The 16,480-nt window shown below is 35.6% G+C and overlaps 2 protein-coding genes across 16 annotated transcripts in view; one reads left to right on the top strand and one right to left on the bottom strand.

The window, feature by feature from the left end:
• LOC119243609 (uncharacterized) overlaps positions 1–16,480 on the bottom strand; it is a 782,255-nt gene that overhangs the window by 724,687 nt on the left and 41,088 nt on the right. The gene's annotated exons all lie outside the window — the stretch shown is intronic.
• Positions 1–16,480, top strand: part of LOC119243607 (bifunctional heparan sulfate N-deacetylase/N-sulfotransferase 3) — a 143,376-nt gene that overhangs the window by 105,500 nt on the left and 21,396 nt on the right. For all 4 annotated transcript variants that reach the window (XM_054694534.1, XM_054694533.1, XM_037509532.2 and 1 more), the window contains 3 exons: positions 4,468–4,650; positions 7,142–7,238; positions 14,241–14,364. In XM_054694534.1, coding sequence (XP_054550509.1) covers positions 4,468–4,650; positions 7,142–7,238; positions 14,241–14,364 — 404 coding nt within the window. The remainder of the gene's footprint in view (positions 1–4,467; positions 4,651–7,141; positions 7,239–14,240; positions 14,365–16,480) is intronic.

The raw sequence follows: 16,480 nt of genomic DNA, 5'->3' as shown, positions 1-16,480 counted from the left end.
TCTCAAAATCTACAATTTTGATAAATTTGGGAGGAGGAAAGGATTTTTGAAATCACAGAACTGAAGCAACTATAAAAAATAACCAGGTTAAATTTTAAAAGTCACATTTTTTAGAAATACTGAAAAAATTAAAAGGCTTACCAATTCCATGACTATAGTCTGCAGGTAGCTATTTAAAAACACTCTCAAAGTATTTTGTTTGCTAAAGTTCTCAGTTTTAATATATATTCAGGCAGAGTGTAAAGAAACACAATTCAATATTCCTGATCATAGTTGAAACTTTTCATGATAGAGCCTGCAGTTTTTATTCTATAGAATATATGATATCACTGTTTTTCTTTATTCACAGTTGTAGGTAATTATATTTTTTTCTGATTCATTACATCTTAGTATAACCTTTCTCTCATCTCTGCAACTTTACCTCAATAAATTCTTTTGAATATTATATCTAGTCTCTTAATGAATGAACCTATTATATTCATTACTTTAATGATGACAATTACCATTATTACAATTCATTCTCATGACACATATTTAGGAAAATACTATTATCACATGAATTATTTTTATGATATAGTTATAGCAGCATAAATGCCACAATAGTTTTCTTTGCCATTGAAAACCTGTCATGGAATTTTTTCCATTTGTCAACTTTAAGCAACAAAAACTATTCACATTTCCCTAAAGCACTAGTTTTTAAAATGTCCATTTGTTATCACAAGACAACACAATAAAGCTCAGTTATAAAACTACAAAAAATTATCATTGGAGATCTGTCCTTTACAAACATTAAAAAAATTCACATAAATATAAACACAGAAGAGATGTTTAAAACAAGCTAGTAAAATAAGCTAGTATAAAATAAGGAAGTGATATAAAAAACTGTAAAAGAAATATATAAATGTTAGAAAAACTTACAAACAAGTGCCTGGAAAATAGGACTGTAAGAAAACAGAGGTGACAGAATTATCTAAAACAAGAATTAGAAACCTAAAAAGTTATTTCAGAGATAAATATTAAATTATATGGAATGCAAGAGCAAATAAAAATACACAGTTCATTTTTTAAAGATTAAAATGTGAGAATATTAAAAAGTAAAAGGACAAGATTTACAGATACATAAAGAAGATCATCTGGTTCAAAAGCAAGACATCTACTCTCACTGCAGTTATTCAACACAGTTTTCAAGTTCTGACCAGGGTGATTAGACAAAAAGGTGTTCAAATAGGAAAGATAAAAAGTAAAGCCATCACTAGTTCCAAATGACATGATAATATACATGAAAAATCCTAAAACTCCAGTTTTAAAAAAAAAACAAAACAATAAAGTGGCATGCTAATAAATTAGGATACAAAAATGTGTTGTGATCTTATATGCAAATAATGAGCTAGCAGAAAGAGAAGTCACAAAATAATGCCATTTACAATCGTATGGAAAAATAATTAAATACCTTGGAATAAATTTAACCTAGGAAATGAAAGACCTATACACTGAAAACTGGATGACATTATTGAAAGAAGTAGGATACACAAGCAATGGAAAGATATTCTGTATTCACTGACAAAACAATTAACTTTGTAAAATTGGCCTTATTACCTAAAACAATATCCAGATTCAGTGTAATACTTATCAAAAGTCCAATGGCACAGAAATAAAACAAAAATCATAAAATTAATTTAAAACTACAAAATAGGGCCTCCCCTGGTGGCGCAGCAGTTGAGCACTGGGCTGCAAAGCTGCCCGCAGCCTCTGCAGCACCAGATCGATCCCCAGCCGCTGCGAGGGTCCCACATGGCGCGCAGACCTCTCCTGCAGCCTGCTGCTCCCCTCAGCAGTGTATTTCGTCAGTCTGCCTGTTCTGTTCCCTGCTCTGGCTCTGGTGAATTCTCTCACCCTCCCGCACTTCTGACTGTACCCAGTGCTTGTATAAATAAATAAATAAATCTTTAAAAAAAATAAAACTACAAAATATGTCAAATAGCTACACAATCCTGGGTAAAAGAGCATATATGGAGCGATCAGATTACTTACTTCAAACTCTACTATGAAGCAATAGAATCACAAATAGAATGGTAATGGAATAAAAAAAATACAGATCAAAAGAATAGAATTGAGACCCACGAAATAAATACACACATATATGGACATCTAATATATGACAAAGATGTCAATAGCATACAACAGAGAAAAGAAAGACTTTGAAAAATGGTACTGGGAAAACTGGACAACTAAACTACATGGCAAAGAATGAAACTACTATCTCATACCATCCACAAAAATTCAAAATTGTTTAAAGACTTGCATATAAGATCTGAAACAATAAAAATACACAGAAGAAAATATACTTAATATGCTCCTTGACATCAGCCTTAGTCAATCTTTAGGTATTTGATTCCAATGGCAAAGGAAACAAAAGCAAAATAAAGATGTGACTAAATCAAACTAAAAAGCTTCTGCATAATGAAGATACATATATATATGTATATATATATATCAAACAAAAGGGCATCTGGCTGAATGAGAAGATACTTGCAAATCACACATCTGACAAGGAGTTAATATTGAAAATGTAAAGAATTCATAAAATTCAACAACAAAATCCGAATTTACAAAATGGGCAGAGTATCTGAATAGTTGCTTCTTCAGAGAAATTATACAGCTGGCCAACAGGCATCATCTTTAATTAGTAGGGAAATGCAGATCAAAACAATAGTGAGGTATCATCTCAAATGTGAGTTATCATCTCATAACTATGAGAATGGTCATTATCCAAGAGATAAGAATCAACTAGTGTTGGCATGGCTGTGGAAGGAAGGGAACCCTTGTACACTGTTGGTGGGAATGTAAATTGATGTAGCCATTATGAAGAATAGTATGGCAATTCCTTAAAAAAAACAATAATAATAGAAATGCCATAAGATCCAGTTATCCTACTTCTGGGTATTCACCCAAAGAATGTGAAAACACTAATTTGAAGAGATATAGGTACACAGGCTCCCACATGATATGTATATATGTATACATGTGTATGAGTGTATGTATATAGATATGTACAATGGAATATTACTGAGCTGTTAAAAAAATGAAATCTTGTCATTTGTAACAACATACATGGACCTAGAAAATATTGTGGCATATGAAATAAGTTATATGGAGAAAGACAAACAATATATGATTTCACTCATAAATGGCACAAAAAAGAAACAAAACAAATGAAGTAAATAAAACAAAAATAAACTTTTAAACTATAAGACTGAAATAGTGGTTCCCAGAAGGGAAAGAGATAGGTGATTTGGGTAAAAGGGATCAACTGCATGGTGAAGAATAGAATTAGACTTTTAGTAATGAAGTTATTATTGCATGTACAAATGTTGACTTATAATAAGTACCCTTATATAATGTTACAAACCAATGTTATTTCAAAATAAATTGAAATGCCAATTCTACATTCCAGATAAGTTTCATCAAATCTACAGAATTCAAATTTATTTTAGTATGACATCTTTTTTCAGAGCATGGATCCAATCTAGATCAGTAGATTTCATAGAAAAAAGTTGATTTTATGTAGTCAAATATTAAAGATTTTTCTTAAAGGAGGTATTTGATATTGCAAATAGTGAATCCAATGAATATAGAAAAGCATTTGAGAGTCCTGTTGATAGAAAATAGTGAAGGGGCTTCTTTGTGACATAGGGGTTAAGTCTTAGCACTGTCACGCTATCACCACTAAAGTTCGATTGGGCCAAGGAGCTAAAGAACATGTCCCAGCAGACTGCTTCTGTTTCGCCTGCTGCTCCCCTTAGCAGTGTATTTTGGTAAATCCACCTGTTTTGCTGCCCACTCTGTCTCTGGTGAATCCTCTCACCCCACACCGCTGGCCCACACCCCAATAACTTCTATGAAAAAATAAATAAGTCTAAAAAAATAGTAAAAACTCATGCACTGTTTTTTTTTATCATTATAGCCTCTAATAAATGCAAATCAGAAGATATGCAGTTAATATAATGACAGTTCACTGATTATTTATACTCCTTATCTTGAATTACTACCTTATAAACTGAATTAGTAGAATAAAATTACAAAATCCTAACCTTTTTGTATCCCACTGCCTCAAATTATGAACAGTTCACCTATCACAAAGCCATGTGAATGTCTAGGATATTTTACATGTGAATGTCTAGGATATTTTACAGCATCAATCTAATCACACCAACATGAGTATTTGACAATTGGGATCATCTGTTATGAAACAGACTGAAATTGCACCCAAAAAATGTTCATCAGATATTGTTAATAACACATCCTCCATTGTATATTAATATAACAAGAGTAACAAAATTCAAAATATGTCCTGAATTGAAACCTGTTCACAAGCTATTTAGAAGGAAAAACAAGTATTGCTAAGACTGCACTGCCCCCTAGAGAAAAGACTTGTGTGTTTCACTGAATTTCATTTGCCTTTTCCAGATCAGTATTTTCATGACCCATTTGTCCAACTATGGAAATGACCGGCTGGGATTATACACTTTTGTTAACCTGGCCAACTTCGTCCAGAGCTGGACCAATTTGCGACTTCACACTCTGCCTCCAGTGCAGCTGGCTCACAAGTACTTTGAGCTCTTTCCTGATCAAAAAGACCCTCTCTGGCAGGTAAGATTCATTTGATAATTGGTATAATTAACCCCACAGCCATATTTTATAGTGCCATAAAATAATCTGAACCTGAAAAGTGGGGGGAATATATGCATTTTGGAAATGTTTGTAGCTTTGAAAAACTACTTCTTCCTGAATTGAAGTTCTATATTCATATTAGGCTAATTCCCATTAGATATTATGGAATTTTGAAAGCTCCATGCGGGGGGGGGGGTCAGTGGAGGTAATGTTTTCAGTCAGGAGTAAGGGATCAACTTGCAAACTGCAAGAGACTAACGAGCAGAAGATGGTAAACAAGGTATGTGCTGGACAGGAAGCCAGCCAGCTGAGCACATCCCCATATCTAAGACTAAATGGCATTAGAGGGACAGGTGAGAAGAATTCACAACTGACATATGCCTTCTGGACCACTGGGTACACCAACAATCACAGAATAGGGGCGGCTTTCAAAACTATCCACTGGGTATTACTTTTGATGTGGGGAAAACATTTTATGAAAATATCATTGAGTTTAAAAAAATATTCCCCTTTAATATGATATATTCAAACTGTTCTAGGCACATACCAAATTTAAAGCATACAGCTGCACGTGTCCTAAAATTGCAGACACATGCTCTGAATTTAAATGGCCCATTCTGTGACCTGGGAGAAGTAGTAATAATAGCAAATAATTACATCATATCTACTACGTGTCAAACTGGTCTCTTCACACGTTATCTCATTTAATTCTCAGAACTACCCAAAACAGAGGTACAGTTGTTATCCCCATGAAGAAACTAAGGCACAGAAGGTTAAGTTGCTTAAGCATGTCACACACTAGCTGGAGAGTTAGAGCGAGCGGAGGTCACAACAGTAACAATCTTCAGAAGTAAAACTCAGTAAAATGCACCAGTTGAAGATGGAGTGAGTTCTGATCTTTTTTTTTTTTTTTTTTTTTTTTTTTTTTTTTTTTTTTTTAGAGAGGCATGTTTTTATTTGTTTGTTTTTTTGTTTGTTTGTTTATACATGCACTGGGTACAGTCAGAAGCGCGGGAGGGTGAGAGAATTCACCAGAGCCAGAGCGGGGAGCAGAGCAGGCGGAAGGACCGAAGTACACTGCTGAGGGGAGCAGCGGGCGGCAGGAGAGGTCTGCGCGCCATGTGGGACCCTCCTCCAGTGGCCGGGGAGCAGCCGGGGATCGAACCGGCGCTGCAGAGGCCGCGGGCAGCTTCGCAACCCAGCGCTCAACCGCTGCGCCACCAGGGAGGCCCAGTTCTGATCTTTATATTCAATTCATTCAGCTTTGAACTTTAGCTAATTACTGCCTTAGCATAAACAGATAACTCTGAAAGAGACATAACTCAACTTTAATTTAGTAGGTTAAATCAGTAGTTATAGAATAACTGCATGTTATTTTGTAGTTGTTATAACACACTTTTTTTTTTTTACCTTAACAACTACAAAACATCATCAAACGTTAGGCTCTGGAAAGACATGCAATTTTCCTGATAATTTTAACACCTTGTTTTTAAAATGAAATCATTATTATTTCAGGTGACAAGTTAAAACCAATTTTATTCCAGAACAGAAGGCAAAAAAAAAAAAAAAAGCCCTTACTTTAGTCTTAACATCTGTTGCTTACTGAAAATAAGCGGGTTGATTTAACTACACATATCAATAGTATTAATTGGATAGAAATAAAGTGCTGTCCTGTCTGCCCATTCCTGAAACGGTACTGAAGGGTACAGCTAATCTTCCTACTAGATACACTTTGCCATTAAAATTAAGGGTATTCTAGTTGCATCTTGCACAACGGGCATGGGCTTAAGTACCACAAACCAAAAGCTGACCTATAAAGTAGGAATTCAACCTCATTTTACCATTTGTTGAAATTTAGTACTTTTTAGCATCAATCTGCACCATTTATAGTTTTAAATATATATCCATTGACCTTAGAAGGCAGCTGAGAAGAAGCTGCTGTCTCCTTAACAGTATTATTATAGACAGATCCACATTCCTCTGAAGCACAGCAAGAAAACTAAAAGTTTCTCAGAATAAAAATCTGCACCTCATATTTCAGTTTATTTATTCAATTCTGAGATTATCTTCTCTTAGGGTGGCAAGAAGTGCCATCTCTAGGCAGCAAGCTCACAAATTTAAAAACAGACACCCACACAAACACACACACTCACAAACACACACACGAATAAGATGCAGAACCATCAACAGCAGAAAATATTAAACCTTCAGTGTTATGAAGTTAATTACTCCTGGTGAGAAGAATGTCTCCACCCCCCACCTCCTCAAGAGACATCAACTTTAGGATGCAAAGGAGTTGTTTGAAAGTGTCCATGATGCCTCTTCAACACATTCCTTTAAAAAAAAAAAAAAAAAGAGCCAGAGCCACATAGCTTTCTTCCCTGGATATCTTTTAAGAACAGAGGTTGAAAAACTCTAGCACACAATGGACACACGCAAAAAAACACATCTCTATTATTCTTCCATTTAGAATCCTTGTGATGACAAACGCCACAGAGACATTTGGTCTAAAGAAAAAACCTGTGACCGCTTACCAAAATTTTTGGTAATAGGACCCCAGAAAACTGGTGAGAACTTTTATAATGATTAACCAAACAGTTACCAATCCTGATAACTAGACGATGAGCTCTTGTGACAATGAATTCTTGAATTTGGTATAAATGCTGCTGAATGAATGATACATTTTAAATTAACCATATCTAACAACCATATCTTTTGTGTTTAAAGAATACATGTTATTTTGATACATTTACAGATCCTATGTGATGATTTCTGTAGCTATATTATGTTATATGATTATGATACAATGTTGTCTATATTCCCTCCCCTATGAACACATCACTGTGGCTTACTTGCTACCTGCTGCAATTATGTACCCTTAACTAATATCCATCTTCTCCCCACCTCCCATTCCCTGGTAACCACCATTTTACTTTATGTTTTTTTTCCAATCTTCCCCTTCTTTTAGATTTCACTTATATCATACAGTACTTGTCTTCCTCTGTCTGGCTTATCTCACTTAGCATACAGTGCTCAAGTTTCATCCACATTGTCATAAATGGCAAGTTATCTTCCTTTCTTATGGCTGAATAACATTCTACTCCATACATATATTACATCTCTTTTTTATCCATATTTTTTTGATGGACAACTAGGTTATTTCTATATCTTTGCTACTGTGAATAATGATGCAATAAACATGGGAATGCATATATCTCTTCAAAATACTGCTTTCTTTTCCTTTGGGCATATAACCAGCAGTAAAGTTGATGAGTTCCATGGTAAATTCATTTTTAATTTTTGAGAAATATCCATGTTGTCTTATATAGTGGCTAGAGCAATTAACCTTCCCACCAACCATATCAGTTTTCTCTTTACACCACATCCTGGCCAGCCTTCATGACAAGTCTAAGTAACACATTTTATTCTCTGACATAATCTTTGTTTAGCATTTTAATGTGCTTAAATGGTTTTGTTGTTTGTTTTTTAAGTGAAAAAGGTGAAAATAGATGTCACATGATTTGAATATCCAGGCATCAATTTGGTAGTAATGTTTTCTCCCAAAGATCTTGATTGAAAAGTTTTTTTTAAAACCATGTTTTCATTGACTCCCTGCTTTATTTTATTATTTTTTTAATATTTTATTTATATAAGAACCGGGGTACAGGCCAGATGCACGGGAGGGTGAGAGGATTCACCAGAGACTGAGCAGGAACAGAACAGGCAGACTGACAAATACACTGCTGAGGGGAGCAGCGGGTGAGACAGGAGAGTTCTGCCACGCCATGTGGGATTCTTGCCGGCGGCCGGGATCGAACTGGCGCTGCAGAGGCTCGGACAGCTTCACAGCACAGCACTCAACCGCCTGCGCCACCAGGGGAGGCCCTGAAAAGTTTTATTACCATTTCTAAACTCAGAACTAACCACATGGTTAGAGAGCGACTAACAGGATTTTGTCAAAGGGCAAGAGGGACACATATAAGTACTGGTAACTCTTTATAATAAATCCCTTCCAGAAAAATAACCTCTTCTGCCTCATCCTGTTATAAATTTATTTCTACACTTACTTGCAGAGATGACTATTTTCAAAAAGTCTGAAAGATGTTAGACAAGCAGAATTCCTAGACATAAACAAAATGATGTGCTAAGAAAGTTATTTATTCATACCCGGGAGAAATCTTTTGCACATTTCCTTAAATTGATGTGCAGTTTTTTCCATAAACTTCTTATTTCTCTAAGAATTAGAATTAAAATGAAGCCCAGTGGAAGCTTTAAAATACCACACATTAATACTGCATCATGCAGGATAAATTATTTGCGACCCATGGGTTCTGGCTTCACAGAAGACAGCAAATTCAGCCCAGATCCCTTCCAAGGGGGGATACATTCCATTTCTTCCTCCCTTTGGAAGTAACTGGGAGAATTCTATGGAATGCATCCACTGTCTAGCTTACTCATTTTTCCTTAGCCCCATTTTCAAATATCAATCTGAAAACAATAATAAACATGATGAATACTTTTCCTTCTGTGTTTCACTTGTCGTAATCTATTTAAAGTCAAGAGGCAAAAAGAAAGACATTTAGATTAGTCTGTTCCATGGACTCCCACTGTTATCACATAGTTTTGTCATTACTGATCACATCTTTTCTCTGACGCTTGATGTGTTGAGTTTGCTTCAGAAAGCCCTGCAGGATATATTTCCCCTTGGGCTATGCTAGATATGCAGGCATTTTAATATCATGGTTAGATGGCAGAATTATTACTTGTCATCTTAAACTCAACTGGGTTTCCAAATGTTTATGTTACAATTTGTAGATGACATTTACCTTTGGAAGGGAATTTTTTTAGCTCCTCCTTAGAAGGGAATTTTCCCCCCTTGTTTTACAGAAGTATAATTTACATGCAATAAAATTCACCCATTTTAAATGTACAGTTAAATGAGTTTTGGAAATTGTACATAGTTGTGTTGCCACCACCACCATATGCAAGATATAGAACATTTCTATCTCCCTTAAAAAAACTTTAAAGATTTATTTATTTATGTATACAAGAGCTGGAGTACAGGTCAGAGATGCAGGGGGTGAGAGGATTCACCAGAGACAGAGTGGGGGACAGAACAGGCAGATCGACTAAAATACACTGCTGAGGGGAGCAGCGGGCGACGCAGGAGAGGTCTGCTGCACCATCTGGGCAGTTCCCCAACCAGGGATCGAACTCATGCTGCAGTGGCTATGGATTGCTTCATGGTTCTGTACCTTAACCCCTTGTGCCACCAGGGAGGCCCCATTTCTCTAAAAAATTTCTCCACATTCCTTTATAGTCATCTCCCCCTGTTCCTTCCTCAGCCAAAGGCAACCACTTTCTGCCACTATAGTTTTGCCTTTTCAAGAATGTTATATAAAAGGAAGCATGAAATGTGAAATCTTTTCTCTTTAACTGCTTTAACTTAGCATACTTTTGCTTTCCATCCATGTTGCGTATGTTGATATTTGGTGAAATTGATTTTTTTTAACAATTTATTTATTTTTATACAGGAACGGGGGTACAGGCCAGATGCACAGGAGGGTGAGAGGACTCACCAGAGACAGAACAGGGAACAGAACAGGCAGACTGACGAAATACACTGCTGAGGGGAGCAGTAGGCGAGACAGGAGAGGTCTGCCTGCGCCATGTGCGTCTCCACGGCCCGCAGGGATCAAATGGGCACTGCAGAGGCTGTGGACAGCTTCACAGTGCTGTGTTCAACCCGCTGCGCCACCGGCGAGTCCCTACAATATATATTTTTTTAATAAAAATCTACAATTTTGCAAGAAAGATATATATTGACAGTTTCAGTAGATATTCAGAGAGGCCCCCAAATTGATTTTTAAATGGACAAAAATAACTTTGTACTTCAGTTCCATAAAAATTAAATAACTACACTTTTAACTTTAGTTTTTTCTAAAGTATTTTTCTGAGTAATTTTGCATAAATGTATGATCAGCTGGATAATCAATATTTTTAGTATTGAAACTGATGAAAATAGGAAAATGGAAGCTTTACATATGGTTATTTGAATATGTGCATTTATGAATACATAGTAAAGTTAGACACATACAAACAGACAGATACATAAGCATATACACACACAAAGGACAGTTGATTCAGAACCAAAAATAAGTATAGGAAAAGAGAGTATACCACAACTTAACTTTTTGACCACTGATAAATTACCCTATGTTTTTACTGACTGTGCAAACTATTAGTTGCATTCATATTTTCTGTTTGTATTTTTAATGCTGGTTATGAATGGTTATTAAAAGCAAACAATATGATTGAATATAAATTTTAAAAATAAAATGTTTTCAGTTGGCTTAAGAAAGGAATGTATATATTATTATTCTTTTTTCACACCGTAAAAGCCCTACTTGTCCACACAAAGATATGCTCTTGTCTTTTTTAATCCATTACTGAATTATCTCAACAAAGTTTTCATTTTAAAAATACTTGACTAGGCCTCCCTGGTGGCGCAGTGGGTTGAGCACAGTGCTGTGAAGCTGTCCGCAGCCTCTGCAGCGTGGGTTTGATTCCCAGCCGGCCAGGAAGATATCCACATGGCGCAGCAGACCTCTCCTGTCTTGCCCGCTGCTCCCCTCAGCAGTTTGTTTCGGTCAGTCTGCCTGTTCTGCTCCCCACTCTGTCTCTGGTGAATCCTCTCACCCTTCTGCATATCTGGCCTATACCCCGGTTCTTGTATAAATAAAAAAATCTTGTAAAAAAAAATACTTGACTAATAATCAAGTATACCTGAATGGTACTACTTAGGAACTTTCACATAGGTTATTTCACTTGACTTGGTGAAAATCCTGATAGCTAAGAATTTTCCTCCACAAGACAAACAAGAAATGATCGGGTTAGATCATTTTTGTTTGAGTTCACATAGATAGTAAATGCTAGGAAAACATTGCTGACCCTAGAATTTACTTGACTTTAAAGACTGTGTGCTAGGAAGCTTTACTCTATTCTGGATTTCAGGTAAGAAAACATTTTTCCCAAATAAGTATTAGCTTTGGTTTTATATTTCTTACAAGTCAGTGCTTCTCAAAATGTGCTGAATCTGAATTTCTGAAATAGGGCCCAGCTCTCTGTGTTTTAACATGCCCTCCAGATGAACCTGATACATGCTAAAGTCTAAGAACCACTGTTTTAAGTCCAGCTTGCGAAGAACACTTTTACCTTATGTATCAGGGATTGTTATATTTAGTTCCCTAGAGTTATCATGTTTATATAATCTTCATTTTTAACTCATAAATAATCTAGGAGCATTGTTTCTTTTGATTCATTTTTTTTTCAGACAACACCACAGTTATCCATTATTCAAAAATCTGTTGGATACATATGGTAGATTTAAATATAATACTAAATAAAATTTATCAGAGAAATAAGAAAATTCAAATTTTTATACAGATAGCAACATGACATTATTGCTAAGCAAAATAAGAACAGTAATTTCTGGAAGTGAGAGAAATGTTGTAAGACCATATCTGATTAACATTGCTAGCTATTGACCTGAAATACAATTAACAGTTCCTGCTCTATCAGATGTATAATAAGGTAAATCATATTAGAGTAGAGAAGTGGAAATTAGAGCATACATTTCTGCCTTAGGAGTACTGAATACATCACCTAGAAACACTTTTATTTATACTATGATTTTATAAACACAGTCATGGTTGCAAACACATGACTAAATATTCAATAAACAGAACTCAGGTTTCCTAATTTTCTCATGCAGCAGTCTAAGCTAAATACTTCTTCCTAGTGAGGTATAACTGACATGTAACATTATATTAGTTTTCAATGTACAACAAAATAATTTGATATTTGCATATATTATGAAATTACCAGAAAAGTCTCGATAACCTCTGCCACCACACATGGCTACACATTTTTTTCTTTTAGCAAGAACCTTTAAGATTTACTCTCTTAGCAATTATCAAATATGGATTATAGTATTAACTATAATTGCCATCCTGAACATTATATCCCCAGGGTTTATTTATTTTATAAATGGAAATTTGTGCCCTTTAACCCCTTTCAGCCATTTTGTTCACCTATAGCACCTGCCTCAGGCCACTACCATTCGGTGCTCTGAATCTATGAGTTTGATTTGTTTAGATTCTCCATATAAATGAGATTCTGTGGTCTTTGTCTTTCTGTCTGACTGATTTCATTTTCAGCAAAATGACCCCAAGATCCATCCATGATGTCACAAATGGCAAAATTTCCTTCTTTTTATGGCTGAATAATATTCCATCTCATGTATGTACCACAATGTCATTGTTCATTCACTCATCATTTGTTTCCATATCTTGACTTTTCTAAGTAATGCTACAATGTACATGGAGGTGCAGATACCTTTTTCAAGTTAATGTTTTAGTTTTCTTTGTATATATGCACAGAAGTGGAATTGATGAATCATGTGGTAGCTCTATTTTTAATTTTCTGAGGAACTTCCACACTGTTCTCCATTGTGGCTGCACCAATTTACAATCCCACCAAAAATCTACAAATAGGAGGCCTCCCTGGTGGTACAAAGGGTTAAGATGCAACCTGTGAAGCTATTCTCAGCCACTGCAGCAGAGTTGGATCCCCAGCTAGGAAGCTACCCAAATAGCGCAGCAGGCCTCTCCTGTCTCACCCACTGCTCCCCTCAGCAGTGTATTTCAGTAGATCCACCTGTTCTGTCCCCCACTGTCTCTGGTGAATCCTCTCACCCCCTACACCTCTGACCTGTACCCCAGTTCTTATATTCATAAATAAATCTTTAAAATATATATATATACACACATATATATACACACAAATGGGGGCCTCCCTGGTGGCGCAAGGGGTTAAGTCACAGCACTATGAAGCTGTCCCACAGCCACTGCAGCATGAGTTCCATCCCAGGCCAGGGAGCTAACCCACATGGCACAGCATAACTCTCCTGTCTCTCCCACTGCTCCCCTCAGCGCTGTATTTCAGTAGATTTGCCTGTTCTGCTCCCCACTCTGTCTCTGGTGAATCCTCTTACCCTCCATACCTCTGGCCTATACCCCAGTTCTTGTATGCATAAATATATAAATCTTTAAAAATATATATACACAAATGTTCCTTTTCCCCTCATCTTTATTAACACTTGTTATTTCTTGACTTTTTGAAAATAGCCATCCTAACATGTATGAGATAATATCTCAGTGTGGTTTTGGTAAGCGAGGTGGGTGATCTTTCATCTAAGAAGGCAAAGCAAAGAAAACTTAGGTGCCAAAGTAAAAAAATAAATCAGTGACTAAACTGAGGTTGAAAACAAGTTCTCCCAAACCCTGTAATATTCCTCTCTCTTCCTCCTATCACCATATCTCCAATTTAAAATTTTTCTTCTTTTAAAATGGTTGATATCTATTTGATTTGATTCAAGGGGTACTGGTAATATGTATGTTTGGATCATCATAACAGTTAACATGCATTAAGTGTTGACTTTGAAATTCTAAGAGTAGGAAACTATGTTTTCATTGAATTAATCTCTTAAACCTCTATTGTTTTTTCAGGTACCACTGCTTTGTATTTGTTCCTGGTTATGCATCCTTCCATCCTTAGTAACTCCCCCAGCCCAAAAACCTTTGAGGAGGTACAGTTCTTTAATAGAAATAACTACCACAGGGGGATTGATTGGTAAGATGGGTTATTAGTATAAATCTAAAAGTATATGTACTGTGAACAGCATAAAATTAGCACTAATATTTATTAACATATACATAGCCACAAATAAAAGTTATCTTCTTTGCTTGGAAACATAATGGAAAACATTAAGGTGCACAGAAATAATTCATAACTTATCTTTCTCAGTTCATGAAGGGATGTGTTGCCTCCACATATTATTTCAATTTGCAATACCTTGGATGGTAATTAATAATGTGAAATCTAAGAAATAACTTTAATACCTAGTAATTTCACTCCTCTCTACTCTTTGGAAAATACATTCAAAGCCTGCTCTTCTTGTGCACTTTGCATTAAAGTGACACCATCATCCATATATATATAATTTTCTATTTTGCTTTGGCATAAAAGGAAATTAAACAGAACTAGAAATATATGTACATTTCATGAAAGGTACCAAGAAGCTATCAATAATATACAAAATTTAATTTTTAGTCTTTGTATTAAAATTTGAAATGTATCATCTGAGGAAAATAGTAAAAATAAAATTAAAAGCAATAATGTCAAATATACACAAAATATAGCATTGTCATAAATTGTATTTAGAAGTTTTACCGTCTAAGGTATAATTCTAGGCAGAAAGTTATATGAAAGTAGAATACTATAGCATGAGCATAAACATTTTGCATGTATTTTAGTATAAACCACTTTTATATTAACCTCTGTTGTCAAATTGCATGATCACTGTTTTAGAAGTATCAGCCCCCTCAACTGTTGCTTGTGGAAAGCAACATGGAAAGATAAAGAAATGAGTTGAGTATGATTTATATATCTTCTAATTGTTATAATTTTTATTGCCAATTCTTTAGTATAGCACTTGATATTAAATGCACAGTGTTAAATAGCAGCTGGGAGAATCAGGAAACCATCAACTACTTCAAATGCTATTTAATCACCAACTCAAATATACATTAGAATTAATGACTTTAACATCAAGACTAAAGGGGGTAATTAGAAATGACTTTAGAAGTGAAAAGGAGTGTAGTGCTTGGATTCCCTGCAACTTAATATCTGTGGAAATAATCAAAAATTTTAAAAGCTGATCATTATGCCATAAATGTATATCGGCATTATAATAGGAATAAAAAGTCCCTTAAGCAGTATACTAAGAGATGACATAAATAAGGAAAAAGTTAAAGAACAGTTAAAGATTTTAATTATAACTCACTGAAAATACCCCAATTGTAAACACTCTTGATTGACAAATGATATGTTTATAAAAGTCAATTAACACAAACAACAAATCATAGTTACTGCTAATGTCAATCTATTAACAATAACCATAGATTTGCTCTCAATGACAGCAGATGTATTCATAGTCTCAGACTTGCCTTGCTTTCCAGGAAGTCTCAGCATCTCAGCAGTCCCTTGGGGGCTACATGTGAACCTGCTAGACTTAAGTCACTGTAAGGCCACCATTTTTGTTACCTGAAGTTCTGCATTTTTGCATTCCTATACAAGGTCAGAGTTGCCTGGTCAATCATTTATAGGAGCTTAACCTTACAAGGTGCTTTTCAAATCAATCAAGAGCAGAAAGCTTGATCACCCTGGGAAGGGTATGCATCATGAGGTATGACTGGGAACACCCGGGGGCTGTTGACTGATGTATGACAAAGGACCCCAGAAGCCAATCAGTGGTACGCCTTGTTGATAAGATTGGAACCCAGGATTCTGGGATATGGTTTAAATTACCCCAGGTCATCAAGCAGATAAGCATTTTTTGGTCAGCAGACTCATGTCCCCTGAAGCCCTAGATGACATAAACACATTTCATTTTCACCCTTTTTTTCTCCTATCCCACATAACTGATGCTGTATGATTATTCCGTCAATAAAAAGGCCAGGATCTTGCGCATTCAGCAATATCCTGCATTGTGTAGCCTGCTCCACTACTCCCTTTTATCGGTATGGTGTTGCCTATGCAATAGCCACAGACCCACAAAGTTTTAGATTATGTGTCTCAGAATGCCAAGGACACACACAGAACTAACCCAGGCACAGTAGTTTAACCTGGATATAAGGATCTGTTTTTCTTGGAGAAGCGGTTAAAACCAGGGCTGTCTTAACTGACA

Source organism: Talpa occidentalis, unplaced genomic scaffold (genome assembly GCF_014898055.3).
Source record: "Talpa occidentalis isolate TD23 unplaced genomic scaffold, MPIMG_talOcc4v2.1 talOcc4.13, whole genome shotgun sequence".
Taxonomy (NCBI): domain Eukaryota; kingdom Metazoa; phylum Chordata; class Mammalia; order Eulipotyphla; family Talpidae; genus Talpa; species Talpa occidentalis.
Note: the sequence above shows the minus strand (reverse complement) of the source record. Positions and strands in the feature narration are given on the sequence as shown.